The sequence below is a fragment of the Lissotriton vulgaris genome, chromosome 4_1 (assembly GCF_964263255.1).
Source record: "Lissotriton vulgaris chromosome 4_1, aLisVul1.2, whole genome shotgun sequence".
In the NCBI taxonomy this organism is placed as follows: Eukaryota; Metazoa; Chordata; class Amphibia; order Caudata; family Salamandridae; genus Lissotriton; species Lissotriton vulgaris.
The window spans coordinates 2,004,295,504-2,004,309,709 of NC_141691.1; the positions used below are offsets into that span (position 1 = coordinate 2,004,295,504).

The 14,206-nt window shown below is 43.8% G+C and overlaps 1 protein-coding gene across 1 annotated transcript in view; it reads left to right on the forward strand.

The window, feature by feature from the left end:
* Positions 1 to 14,206, forward strand: part of GFUS (GDP-L-fucose synthase) — a 128,336-nt gene that overhangs the window by 76,510 nt on the left and 37,620 nt on the right. The window contains exons 4-7 of the mRNA XM_086966341.1: positions 7,169 to 7,297; positions 9,686 to 9,759; positions 11,316 to 11,449; positions 12,030 to 12,094. Coding sequence (XP_086822467.1) covers positions 7,169 to 7,297; positions 9,686 to 9,759; positions 11,316 to 11,449; positions 12,030 to 12,094 — 402 coding nt within the window. The remainder of the gene's footprint in view (positions 1 to 7,168; positions 7,298 to 9,685; positions 9,760 to 11,315; positions 11,450 to 12,029; positions 12,095 to 14,206) is intronic.

The window sequence follows — 14,206 nt, forward strand, 5'->3', positions numbered from 1 at the left end:
CCATCTCCATGTGTACTGTTGGGGCTGCTCTTAACGAGCTCTGCTTTATTTGTGTGCTTGCATGTGACCTGTCTGCGACTCTCTCTCCCCACCCCACACGCTACGGGAACACCGCTATTTGCTTCATGCGTGCTATGCCCTTACCCATGCATAATTTAATAGTCCAGAGTTACAATCACCTGCTCGTTAATCGTCTAGACCAAAGGGGAATAGAGTATTGAAATCATGTAATGTTCACCTCGGCCAACCCCTCCGACCCCTAACTCCGCCCCCCCTGCCAAGAAACACCAAATTCAGACCCACTAGTCCAGCGCATCCAGTTTATTTTTTTCTTCTCCACAAACACTGAGTAGCCTTACCTGCTTCTGTTAATGCCAAGCCTTTTTCACCTGTTGTCTTGAATCCACTCTTCATGGACTTTGTGCTTCAGTCTGGTGCCCCTTCTCCAGCTCTCCAATCACTTACCCGTTGGTTAGCTTCGCTCCTCTACACTGCCTGCCATCTCCAAAAATCAAAGCCATGTAGCTAAGCTAATATCCTTTTTTTTAATAAAGCAGATTACATTAGTCCCACCGCTGCCCAAAATACTTCTATCATTGGTTTTGGTTGCTGAGGTCACATGTCCTCATCAGACCACTCACTGATCGGTGTGTTTATATACCAGGGGCTCACCAGGTGATTGATTCATCTATATAATTACTCTCCTTATGTGGTCCATCGCTTGGATGTCCTTTGGGATAGGAATCCCAGGAAAGGGGTCTCATCCGATGCAGCTCACCTGTTGGTAGTTGGAGGGGCCTAGTCCTGACCCCCGCTGCTTCTACAAATAAGCTGCAAATCTTTCCGGCTAGAAGCCCTGAAGAACCTCTACAGCTAGATCTGCAGAAGAGCAGTTTTTCTCTGCTTGCTTCTCATGCTTGAGACTGTGCTATAACCATTGCACTACAAAGAATACAACCTTAAATTGGTAACTATTGGTACCTTCAGCTTTCACCTCTCATACCAGTTCGGATGGGAAAGGGGTAGCTAAATTTATACTTTTTCACAAACACCTTCATAAGCAGGGAAGTAACTTTCGAAAAACCTTAATTCCTGTGAATGGCACCTGAGAGTACAGCCAAAATATTTTTTTTAGCATCAGAGCAGCCTATCATGTCATGCTTGAGGACATTTTATTAGTACCTTCCAGGCACTAAGTACCTTTACCTTTTCCTGTAAATTTAATTTGGTTATACCTTGTAAGTGCAAATATTTTGTCACAAGGAGCTGAGTAGCAACACATACCAGGCATTCATTGTTGTACTATCATTACAAAGCCTTCACTGGGTACAGAATATTCCTCGTTATTCTCTCACACCTCTCCTCTTTACGAACCTTGCACATACTCCATGCCATGCAGAGAGAAATTCTGTGAAAAGTGCACCTAAATGAAACCTTCAAATACCTATTGGGGAAAATGATCCCCTCCACTCTTCTTCACAAATCAAATTTCTACACACAGATATTCCTCACAATGCAAACCTGTTTACTACAAATATAGTGAACCCCTAAGTTGCTTCCGGATCCCATCTGGGAGCTCTCAAATATCTTTCCCAGTGATAGTGAGTTAATTAATTTTCATTGACCATGTATATTTCGTAATTTGAAAGTGGGTGGGATCTTCATGTTTTTTTCTTTTCTCGCGCGAATTGAATAAATCTCTGTTCTGTGTAGGTTGCTGTTCTGTGGAGTACACTTGAGATTACTATCTGTAGAAACTACAGATAGTAACACTCTAGGCTTCCCTGTGAGTCAAATGTAGTAGAACCCCACCAACGCTTTCCAAGCAACTGCGTCCGTGCTTTACAGTGACGTTGGGTTGAACCTCTTTCGCTTTGCGAACTATCGCATCGCTCTATAACGCTAATAAAACACACCGGGTGGACCAGTCAAACTATCTTGGAAACTGGCTAATATTCTTCACCTCATACTGGCCATGGATTCTATAAATGGCGGACAGGCCTCTTAAATACAAATATCCCCCAGAGAAGAGAGTATCCCTCTATATTTATGGTTCATCACTTAATTAAAACTCAATAACTGTTATTAGTTACAAAATCCTGTTCTCCCTATATATAAATCCTTTTGAACGATACAGACCCTCTTCTGTGAAATTTACACATTTTTCCCACCATGTCATACAACCTTTTGCAGTAATAGTAAGAATATTTTACCCTCTGGACTAAATGATTAATCAATTACTTATTCCAAACACTATACAACCTTTTGCTTCTTCAGACCAGTGTAGATCTGATCTGTGATTGCTGTCCCTTAGAATCTGTAAGGCCCGTTGTTTATAAAGCATTTCTTAATAGCGTCCTAAAGCTCATCTAGGTGGCTTCTGATCACCACGCATGGAATATTTTCTGGAATATTCTCTGCAGGTCTTTTGGAATACGGTACCATGCTGGACAACTTGAAGACCAGGGTACCTTGTAAATGTAAATTGATACTTGTATAGCGCACTACTCACCCGCAAGGGTCTCAAGGCGCTTGTACGAATACCGCTGTGGAACCCATCCTGGCTTTCCCTGTGAGGCGTCCACTCCTGGGCACCCCCAAGGTGGAGGCCAGGCATCCTTAGCGTTGTAGAGATTAAGCAAGCTATTGCCCAGAGTTGCAGAGTGGGACTCCATGATTGGAATAGGCACCGAGGCGAGAATTATCAGGTCCGTGGAATTTTGAGCCCAAGACCCGCTGAGGCGGGGAATTGAACCCTGGTCCCGGGCCAGACCTCTGCATCAGGGTCTGCCACTCTAATCATTGAGCCACACTTCTCCACGATGGATCCGTCTGTAATTGATGAAGACAACCAGCCCAAGGTTGAACTTTTAGTGGTTACTAGGTAGAGATGTGCTTGAGTGCTCCCTCTGTAGGTGAAATTTTATAACCTGCAGATGGAAAAATAGCCTAATACCCACATGTAAAGCTGTTCTCCCGCATATATACATGATACAAGATGTCAGGAACTTGTTAGTCTGCTGTCACATTGGATGTGTATCTCTGAGAGTTTACTTGATGCTGCTCTGCCAAGTCGCATACATAGATGAAGAAGAATAGGTTAGAAATTGAGGAATCCTGATTTCTTTCTTTCATTTTCTACTGCAAGGATTGGACCAAGGATATGACTGTGTCCCTATTCTTGGCCTTTTTTCTAGCCTGTCCAACAAAATGTTGTGGTCCGCAGTGTTTCACAGATTCATAAGTATGCGGAACATGTTTCATACCATTTCTCTGTCAGCTGTTGTATGTTTTTAATGCCCCTTGTGGGTCTTACGTCAGACTTTGGGTCATGGTAGGTACTCACCTTCTTTGATGAAAATCCTTCCTCAAATCAACTATGTGGGCAGCAATCAATTTCTAATCTGGCTCTGTGTTGAAACTGTGTCAGCACTGCTCCCTCCTCCTACAATACTTCACTCTCTGGCAGGCAGAGAGAGTATGCTCACTTCCCTACGATCAGCAGGTTGCAGAAAGTGTATCGAAAACATCCTCTTGTGCACTTTAAGGAAACTGAAAACATTTCCAACAAACAGGAAAACTGTGAGATGTATAGTTTAATTAGGAAAGCTTACCATAATATAAAACTTCAAGAACAAATTATTATTTAAGATCTATAACTCTGTATACTGGTAAGAGTCTGCCATTAGAAGGGATTTTGTGAGGAAAAGAGGTGTATTATATGGTGTGGTTGTGCTACCGCACGATTTAATACTTACCAACCCGTTTCATTTGTTAAACCTTCTAGTTCTACCTCGAGTAGCCCCGGCGGCGAGCAGCAAGGCTTTCGCAAAGGAACAAGTGTAAAGCATGTGTACAGCACCAAAATAACTGAATAAAAACTACACTAGAAGCCCAATAAAGCAGACCTCAATTAAAAAAAGACTATTTTTAGACACCACAACCAAAAAGAGGGTTCCATAGATAAATATTTAAGGTATAGTAAATATGCACTTTTTACTCAACAATGAGCCAGCATTAGCAAATTTAACAAATTTGAAACTGAGAAACTTTTTTGAGGACATTTTTTAGCTAGTTGTATTGCAGTCAGTAATAGTTACTTTGGGTTTTCCAACTCGGACAGGTAGCCACTTAGGGCGAACAGTTAGCCACTCAAAAAGAGCTACCTCAGTAGGTGAAGCAGTCTTCAGGCGGATCCAGCCACTTTTATCCTTTTGCTGTAGGTTCCTGTGGAAATGGTTCTGATGCAAGGGACACAGGATACTGAAGACTCTGATTCAGTGCAGTTGAGGGGGGGTCTTCCTGCAGTTACTTCTTGTCCGCGGAGGGGCTGAGGCTTTTCCTGGCTATAGGTCGTCATCCATCGAAGACCTCTCTGGCCTGGCAAAAGTCCAGTCGCCACTGCACTACCACTCGCCCGGAATCGCAGACACAGCCAAATCCTTCCCTGGGCGATAACTTGTCTTCTGGGTGACAAAGCAGCACTCTGACTCTCCGGGTTTCAACGGGCTCAGGCGCAACATTGAGTGTCGATTCTGGTCTTTGGAGTGCACCGCAGCAGTTGGCAACTCTCTGAAAATTCTGGGCTACCAACTTGCCCCAGCAGGCTTTTTCAGTCCTTTCGTGCAAACGAGATGAGCCAACTGACCCTTGGAGTCTCTTGCTTCAGATGCGCACAAGAGATGACTCCTCCATGAGCAAGACACAGCAGGCAAAGTCCCTTCTTCTTGCGAGCCACCAAGTTTAGCAGGTGCAGTCCACCTCAGTGAAGCCTCTCCTGGCTGGTTCCACAGTGCAGTAAGGCAGTCTTTCTTCGGTCCTTCTTCCAGTCCTGTTGAGATCTGAGTTCATAATGCCCTTTTTATGCTCAGAAAATGCTCTCAGGGTAGAATATGGTAGATACCCAATGGGTTACCAGGTTCCCTCTCTCCTGATGACCACTTCATGTGAAGCGTGGCATTTGGATATTGTAAGATCACCATTCTGCCCATTGACAATATGGCAGAACCCCGTTCTTGGGGTCCAGAGCTTGCTAGCCCAACACATAAGTGCGGCTGCCAAGGGGGCTACATGCCCCTGAATAAACTGTTTGGCAGCAGGGTTCCCCTCCCCTGTCCCTAGTGCCAGCCTTTCTTCCAAGTGTTACCCATTTGCCTTTCAAAGTGGCTTCTCCTTTTGAATCTCATCCTTTGGACCAACACCCGTGTGGCTTCCTGAATAAAGCAGGTAACACATTTCTCCAGTGCAGGCTTCTACTGTCTCCTTTCCTGGGAGTTGTTAGCACGTCTTCCTAGGAGAGCAGAACGTTCTCTGCATGACAGACCCCCATGTACAACAGTAAACCGGCACTGGAAATTTTGAGCAACTAAAGTGGCAACTTCTAAAGTTGCACTTCGACCACCAGTGACATTACATTTGATTTAACCATTAAATCAGATTTTATGCACTGACTCTTCTGACACCTTACAGTACTCACTTTAGTAGTCCCCTTCAAAAGTTAGCAGGCCGAGATGTGAATGTGGCTACCAGCCTTTCCTCAGTAAAACGACAATATAGGACTTTTACTGCTGGAACATGTAAAAGTACATGTTCCACTTTTTAACATACAGCACCCTGCCTTAGGGCTCATTATGCCTTCAAGGTGTGACCTACATATATTAAAAAGGGAGGTTTTGGGATTTGCAATTACTTTAAATGGCAAAGTCGTGGTAGCAGTTTTAATCTGCCTTTCCAGTCAGCAGTGTAAGACTGGAAGCCATGCTTAACCTTGTTGTGCTGGCACAACTAGTGCTGCAGTCCACGAGAGACACTTCAACTTACAGGCCTAAGGTGCCCTTGGTACCATATCCTATGGACTTACAAATAAGTTGAGCTATGCCAATTGGTGACAGGACAATATAGATGTATGTGATTTTAAACATGTACGATTTTAATGGTCGGAGCACCTGCACTCAGCCCGGTTTAGCTGGGCTCAGGGCAGATCAGAGCCATTACACCAGTACCTAGTAGTCCACCGGGGAGTAAAAGGTGGGGGTGAACCTGCAAAAAGCCTGTTGCTTTACAGATCTTTACCTTCAGTACTATAGGACCCACAGGTTAGATGTTCACCATAGATTTCTTCTGTACCAAGAAACCTTGCAGAAGCCGGCAGCCCTAGACCATGTGATCGTAGTACCTCAAATAGGGATTCCCAAGTCGTTTTGGAGTAGCTTAAGTCCAACTCTCCTGTTTCGAAAGGTAGGAACACTCTTGGGACTCCATCCTGTGTAAGGTTTTCCTCAAGGAAGAAGTGCACATTATGGGGCACGTTCACATACTAATGTCCTGAAAAGAATCACTTATGTTAATTTTCCATCTTTTGGTTTGTGGTAGGTGATTTTGCATTAATATAGCCTTCTAGCCCGCCATAGAGGGCTATACCGGCTATTAAAGGCCCTCTCCAGCGTTAAAGGCCCCGAGCCGAAGGCGAGGGCCTTTAACAAGGGAGAGGGACTTTAATAGCTGTATAGCCCATCTACGAAGGGCTATAAGGCTATTAGAACATTCTGTCACTAGAGGACAGAATGTTCTAACAAACAAACAAAGCCTTTTGGAAACGTGAGGGGATTGGAATCCCCTCAGGCTCCCTGAAGCCTTTTTCACAGCCAGAGCTGTGAACAAAGAAACATTGGAATGTTGGAGCTCCAGGCTTATACCAGCCATTATAAGCCCGGAGCACTCCATTGTTTTCAATGGAGCTTCCAACATTCCAATGTTCTAATATTATATAAAGACCGTAAGATATGCGATGACATGAACTACGTTGTCAGGGTCTTCATCAGGAGTTGCTGGAGAAGATGGTAGGAGGCTCCAAGTAATTTGGAAGCCTGAGTCAAGCACAGCTCTGTGTGATCCAGGCTAGGAAGTCACAGTACATATACAAAGCAGAACAATTTGCTTATAAATAAATGTAAATGTCCAGTTTAATCAAATTGTTTAAAATTCAGCAGTGAAAGATTCTATTGTAAACCCATGCAAGAGCTATCTGTTGGGCATGCAGATATTGAAGGGTCGTTTTTCTCCCGCCTTGTTCAAAACATATATAATGTGATTTGCCTGTGTGCGTAAATCAGTAAGTATAGTGTTAAAATTCTGCTGCAGTGTGTCTAATGATCTGTTTCTTTGGCAGAGGAACAACGTTCATATCAACGATAACGTCCTTCACTCTGCATACGAGCTCAAAGTTCAGAAGGTGGTCTCCTGCCTTTCCACCTGCATCTTCCCAGATAAAACCAGCTACCCTATTGATGAGACCATGGTGAGTGGGTTTTTTCTCTTTGGCTTTTACACTTTTCTCATAATAGTTACCTGCTCCCTCACCCTAGTGAATGATGTCTGCTACCTTCACGCTATTGTCCTTCTGGTTATAGAATTCCCCCATACTCCCTTCTCCACTGATATGACTCTACTTACTGTATCCCAGTTGCAAGGTACATCTTTCCATCCTCTCGAGCGGTTACCTTTTTAAAGAGGACTCTGGTATTTTTCCCTTGCATGCTATTTAGATTCTCATTGTTCTCACTGCATCTCCTCTCACTGCACCTCACCTGCACTGCTGTTTCTCCTTCATGGAAGGCTTTGTGAAGGCGCCATCTGCACTGTGTGGACCGTTGCGAATCTCTGCTCCTGCACTGCGTCGGCCAGCAGATCATTGTAATCTCAGTCGTGACACTACCCATGCCATCAGATCCTTGTAATCGCTGTCCCAGCACTGCCTTCACCAGCAGATCACGAATGTCTTGTTGAGTTGACTAAGCCAATAGATCCTTGGAATCTATGTGCTGGCTCTGCCTTATCCCGTGTAAGGTCACTGTGTTGTGCTTCTTAACAGGAAGACACTGACACTTTTAGTCTGTCTGAAAGGGGGACTTAGCAAACACAAAGAGATGAATGACGTAGCGCTGAAACTTTTCAACCACTCTCCACCAGTCACAGATCTGGGTTGAATCCATCATTGTTCTTTAGCTCACTTCGCCACCCCAATTCAGACCCATCCAAGCTGGGTCCAAATTGGGGTGGCTAGGAGGGCAGAAGAATGATAGTGGATTCAACCCAGATTTGTAACTGGGGGTGATTGTTCGAAAGGTTTCAGCGCTCCGTCCATCATCTTGCATTTGCTGTGTTCGCCCTGAATGGCCAAGGTATGCCTGATGTGGGTCCTGTGCATGGCTGATGAGGGATGAAACCCCAAAACTGGTCCCAGGATGCTTGTTTCCTGTCCAGGGAGGACATGGCTTGGCAGTTCTTGCTGGACTGTGCCTATGAGGAACAGGGTCCAGACTGATATGAGTAAGACTGAGTCCAAACTTGGGTGGCTTAGTAAGCAGAACAACGATGATGGATTGAACCCAGATCTGTGACTGGGGGTGAGTGTTTGAAAAGTTTCAGCACTTCGTCCATCATCTTATTGTGTTTGCCAAAAGTAGGACTTGCCTACTGCACCTGCAATGCCTCCTATACAAGCGAGACCTCAGTAGCCCCAATAAACTACCTCTCCTTCCTCTGAAGACACTCTTGATTCTTTGCCTTTCCAAAGATCCTATGGAAACGAAGGTGGCAAAAGAAATTACTCAATGCTTCCCTACCACCGAAAGGGATCATTATGAGCAGACCATTTCTGTGCAATTTTTGTATAAATGGGGAGTAACATTTTACTGGAGAAAAAACAGTGCCATTTGTTGGAGAAACTGAGATGGGTTTGAAAGCAAATGTGGAAATGCGCATCAGTGATTCTCACTGAAGCAGACATCTTAGGTTTCCACATTGCTGAATGTGTAGAAAATTAGACTAAAATATTTAGGGTCCAAGTGTGTGTCACATACCTCTGCTTCCCTGTGTCGTCTTATTCCAAGATCTCAACCCACCTTGCACCCCTTAATTTCCCTATGTGTTTCCAGATGCCATTTGTCACTCTCGTTCACACCCAACCTCAATAATGTCATGAAATCCTTTCCTTATGTATATTTGTGTCTCTTCAGAGCACACATCCGCCTTTTCTATTATGCGAAGGAATTAGTGAGGCTTCACTGCACAGCCTCACCATGTAGGTGCCCGCTGCATCATCCGTTACAACGCTGCTGAGATGGCATCGTAGGGAAATGGCCACTCAGTCAGGGGCCAATGGTGCAGGCAGAAGGAGACCATCTGCAATGAGTTATGACTGTCCATGCCGTGCTCTAAATCAAGAATTCTGGGTAGTTGTTCTTGAAGGTTGGTGCTGCTCCAACTCAGAATTTTTGCTGTCTGCCTTTTGTGCCATAGAATACCCATACCAGCCAATATTGCTGCCTCTTCTTCTGTGGAACACCCTTTTAATATCATAATGCTGTCTCTTCTCCTGTCGATTTCATAATCAAATCTTGCTGCATCTTCTCCCATAGAAGATCCTTGTAATCCATTGTCACTTTCTTTTCTCCCATACCAGATCCTTTTAATTCAAGTTACTGCTTCTTCTCCAATAGAATACCTGTGCAAACCAGTGCTGCTGCTTCTCTTCCATTGGCGGGTCTTCCTAGGCTCTACCTCCCTGTTTTTAATTTATTTGCCTGATTATCTGCTCTTACAACACTTTAAGGTCATGTAGAAATGTGCTTGCCATGTGGCTTTTAAAATGAATGAACCTAATAATGCTTTTCCTTTTTTACAGATTCACAATGGCCCTCCACATGAGTCTAACTTCGGATATTCTTACGCCAAGAGAATGATAGATGTGCAGAACAGGTACAGTTTTAACACTGCGGACACTGACTGGGTGCTATGGGAGACTCAAAATAAGTGCAAGTGGAGATGTGCGGTTGTTATTGGCTTGTTGAAAGTGTAGGGTTTCTCCTCTACAAGTTATCTTCTAACATATTTAATACTAATGAGATACTAACTTACTGTTAGGAAACAAGGAGAGCCAAAGCCCTTTACTATTTACTCACAGGCTACTCAAATGGCCCACATCACACTTACTAAGCTGGTTGACCTTTAAAATGTGTAGTATCCGGTCTTCTTGCCTAGCCTTGGAGTGGAGTGTGCAATTTTAATGCGCATGAGTATTGCATCCCTGTCCGTTTCAATCTACTGCTTGGGGCTGAGCTGGTTACACCATAACTCTTGATGGTGTGCCTGAGTAAAGCACCTGTTCCTACCTGCTTCCTGGTTCTTCTTACTAGTGCATACCTTCTCAATGTAACAGGCTGAAAATCCAAACAGTAAACTATTTTTATCCGGAACCTATATCTTCCACACCTTTACTCACTAACCTAGGACAAGTGGGATGAGGTTAGCCCTCCCTCTTTTCAGATGTAGGCCTATTCATGTTCATTTGCTGTCCATCTCACCAGTTTACAGTAGCACCGTCTTGGAAGTTTCCCAGGCCCTGTGGTCATTCAATTTCCAGACTCTGCATCACTGCATAAAACATGTATCCCAGAGAAAAAGACTTCATTTGGTTGGCTTTGTAACAGATGAGTACTGAGCTCATAAACAATGTTAAATTTCTGCTATGTTTTCTTAAGCTGGAAAATATTTTTTGTACAGAAATTGCTGTGCAGCTGCTGTAGGTATTGATGTAATTTCACATAAACATATTTTAGTCTGTTTAATTTGCTTCAAATTGATAAATGCCATAATCTCAACATGTGGCAGGTAGAGATTCATAGTGCCTAGATACCCTTCCGGGTGATAAGGAGTGCTTTACAAATGTAAATAACAAAATATACCAGTTGTTTCAACCACAAATACCAGTTGGCGTATCACAAACGTGCATCTAATAACCTGCATTTTCGTACTTTCATTTTGATGTTGTATATGTAATTCACTTTTCCTCAAATTTCATGTCCTTTTTTTTTCAAGTCTTCTAATGTCCTCCTTTAGGTGTCTAGATCTCAGGAGTGGATTCGAATCCCATATTTGACACTAGGGACGGTGTATCTTGTGAAAAGCATGGGTTAAGTAGCCCTTCTTCTGTAGTGAATGAGATACACCACTATGTTGTCTTCGAGGAATAACCACCCGCCCTTTCAATATAATGTGCATGACTGTGTATCCACTTTGAATCGCCACCTCTGTGTCTCCCATTTTCGCTTCATCTTGCATAGATGAAAATTGATTGTTGGGGGCAAAAGGTCCAAAAATGCAGTTGAGGCCTTCCTGACACTCACCAAACACTCACACCCTCAGTTTTTGCTCTTTCTTTCCCTTCCTTTGGCTCGGTCTGTTTGCACCCCCTCCTTTGTATAATCTAGCTGACTTCCACTTTCACATTTCTTGTTCCCCGCTCCCTGACTCAGGGGGTACTTTCAACAGCATGGCTGCAAGTTCACCTCTGTGATTCCCACCAATGTCTTCGGGCCACACGATAACTTCAACATCCAGGATGGACATGTCCTTCCAGGGCTCATCCACAAAGTCTACCAGGCAAAGAGTAAGTATTTAAGTTACTGGATGCATTGAGCAGGTGGTAAATGAGACCAGGGGCTCTCTCTGTGGAAACTAGTTTGGGGATGGTCAGGTAGAGAAGGGGAAAACTGTCCTGCCAGGGGAGGCTGAGCATTGCATTACCCACTTCCAGTAGAAAAAGGTTGGACTTGATCAAGGGCAGAGGGCAGAGGCTGAGCTGCTGTTGCAGTCAAAACCTGATGGATTTTTACTGACTGGAATTCCAAGCCAATAAAATTACGTCTGGTGTTCCTGTCACGGGCAACCCAGGAGCGTGAACAGCGGGCCAATCCTAATAGTGCAGAGTGAATTCCAGACCAATATCTTGCCTTAGTGATTCAATTTGTTTGGGAGAATTTTCTTTGGATGATGGTGCACTGCTGTTTGTGGATGTCGGTCAATTTAAGCCTCTATGAGACCTGTATATAGCATTAGAAGGTTTACCAAGAGCATGCACAAATGATAAGACTTATTTTAGAATATTCTTAACAAGTGGTTTTCAGGTTAAACCATACACAGAAAAAAATATCCAGATAACTAACTGATGTTGTTTTAAATGTTTTCAGAAAATGGCACAGCACTTTCCATTTGGGGTACAGGGAAACCCAGAAGACAGTTCATCTACTCCTTGGTAAGTACGTTTCTGCCTTCGAGTAGCCGTCACTGTTTTATATTGTGGAAGCAGATCCTACATCTCCCATTACATTGGTGACCTATCACTTGAGCAGCAACTCTGCAGTCTCTTCTCCTTGGTCCAGTGTATATACGCTGCCTGTAACGTATCTGGATGCTCAACAAACAGATATGGCCCCTGAAATAACAAAGGATGAAGCCGCAGGCAAAGCGCTTAGAGACCAGTGGTGATTTGCGCTTTATAAAAATAACATAACATAACAAAATAACATTACATCTCAAAGACCCTTTGGGTAAAGTATAAGAGATAAACCGCAAGTCATTTGCTGTCTGCAACACTTGTTTTAATTTTGTTTTTGCCAATGTTACTATGCCTGTACTACAATCCAAAGCTTCTAGAGTGCCCCTTTCCAGGTCATTATCAATTCTACTTCCAGGCATAGACTTTTGTGTGATAACTTAATGCATTTTGGGTACTGTAGTCTTGTTTTTTTTCCATTCAACTAGTCAAACTAAGACTCATGCAAACAATGATTTGTAGGTGAAACATTCAGGTCGGGAGAAAGCATCTATAATGACCTGGAACTAGGTGGTCAGCCTAAGTGTTTTTAACAATTGGTAGGCTGACTGCACAAGGTCATTTCTTGCATTCGTGGAGGTTCAACTGGGATCTTGTTAGAGAGGATGAGTTGGAAGGCCTAGAGTACACCACAAGGTCAGCCTGTCCGGATAGGTCATTGTGCTTTCCATTTAACAATGGGCGATATTAGAATGCAACATGACTACAGGGCAGTCGGATATCACTATTTGGCATACAAACATGTGGCTTATAGCGAATGAAGAACGTCTTTGTTAAGAACACAAATGTGGGGGGGCAGCGGAATAGCATGCCTTTGGACACTTTCAATCGCTTATTTTTCCTATATTTCCCTTCTCCAGCTAAGTTTCTCCTTCTTGATGTTAGCTTTTGGTTGCCTCATGATGTCAGAGTAGAGGTAAATCCGGAGATGCATATAACAGTCTCCTCTTGCAGTACGTTGAATCCAACTAACCGTGACAAAGCCATCAAAGGGCAGGACACTTGGCACAAAGCCATTGTACTAAGCCTGACTGCCACATCCCTCCAAGTTACTTGTTTACTGAGATGGCCAATCGGGGCATGAGTGTGTGTGTGTGGCTCTTCAACTGCAAAAACTGCTATTCAGATCTGAGCCAACTTCAGGTACTGCTTCAACCATACCGGTGCAGAATGTTGTTTGGGTGCTTGAGCACTCAAGGGAACCCACCTCCGTGCAGCACGACTACAGTCGGATATGTAGCAGCAGAAAAACAGTAGACATTGCATTCATGCAGCAGAATGGATGTTGCACTGTTCCAGCAGCTCCAAGTAATTTCGATACTAATGGGGCTGTTAAGGGCTCGGGGTGGGGTGCTTCGTCTGCAGATCCTCCTACTTGGGACTGAACCGGCTCATGTGCTGCCTTGGGGATAACGCACCATCCACAGTGATTATGTAAAAATGAATGGTCTCGCAAATTTGAGGCCTTGGTTGGATGTATTCTACCAGATCCCATTTTGTGAAAAGCCTTATTTTTGAATGGATTGTAAGTGTTCTTGAGAAAAGTTTATTACAAGACGAGGGAGAGGTGGGGAGAAAGAAGCTTCTCTGATTTAAAATGGGTATGGTTCCACTTTTCTATGAAGGTCAGAAGGTTGTTGGAGCTGCAGAAGAGATGTGAACGCTAACCCATAACCGACAGCAGCTGCTTAAAGTGTCTGGTCTTGCATTTTGTTTTAGGGATTGAGAAGAGGTTGTTTGTTACAATGTTGAGGTCTGGAGGTGGTGTATCTTTTGACTTTTTTCCATGCTTATGTTGGTCTTTGTCTTCCAGACATTTAAATGTGAGGCAGAGTATTATGAAGGCGGGTTACCTTTCATTGGTGCCAGATAATTCTAGAGTGCTGGATGATGTTCCAGCTCGAAGATGAGGAGAACTGTAGCATTTTGTCCCTGTATCCAGAGTTTCAAGATGAAGCAGGATTCACCACTTGTCCGTCCTTCACCAATCAAATTCTTTCAAGCAGGTCCTCTTTCTTCCGTCCAAAGCAA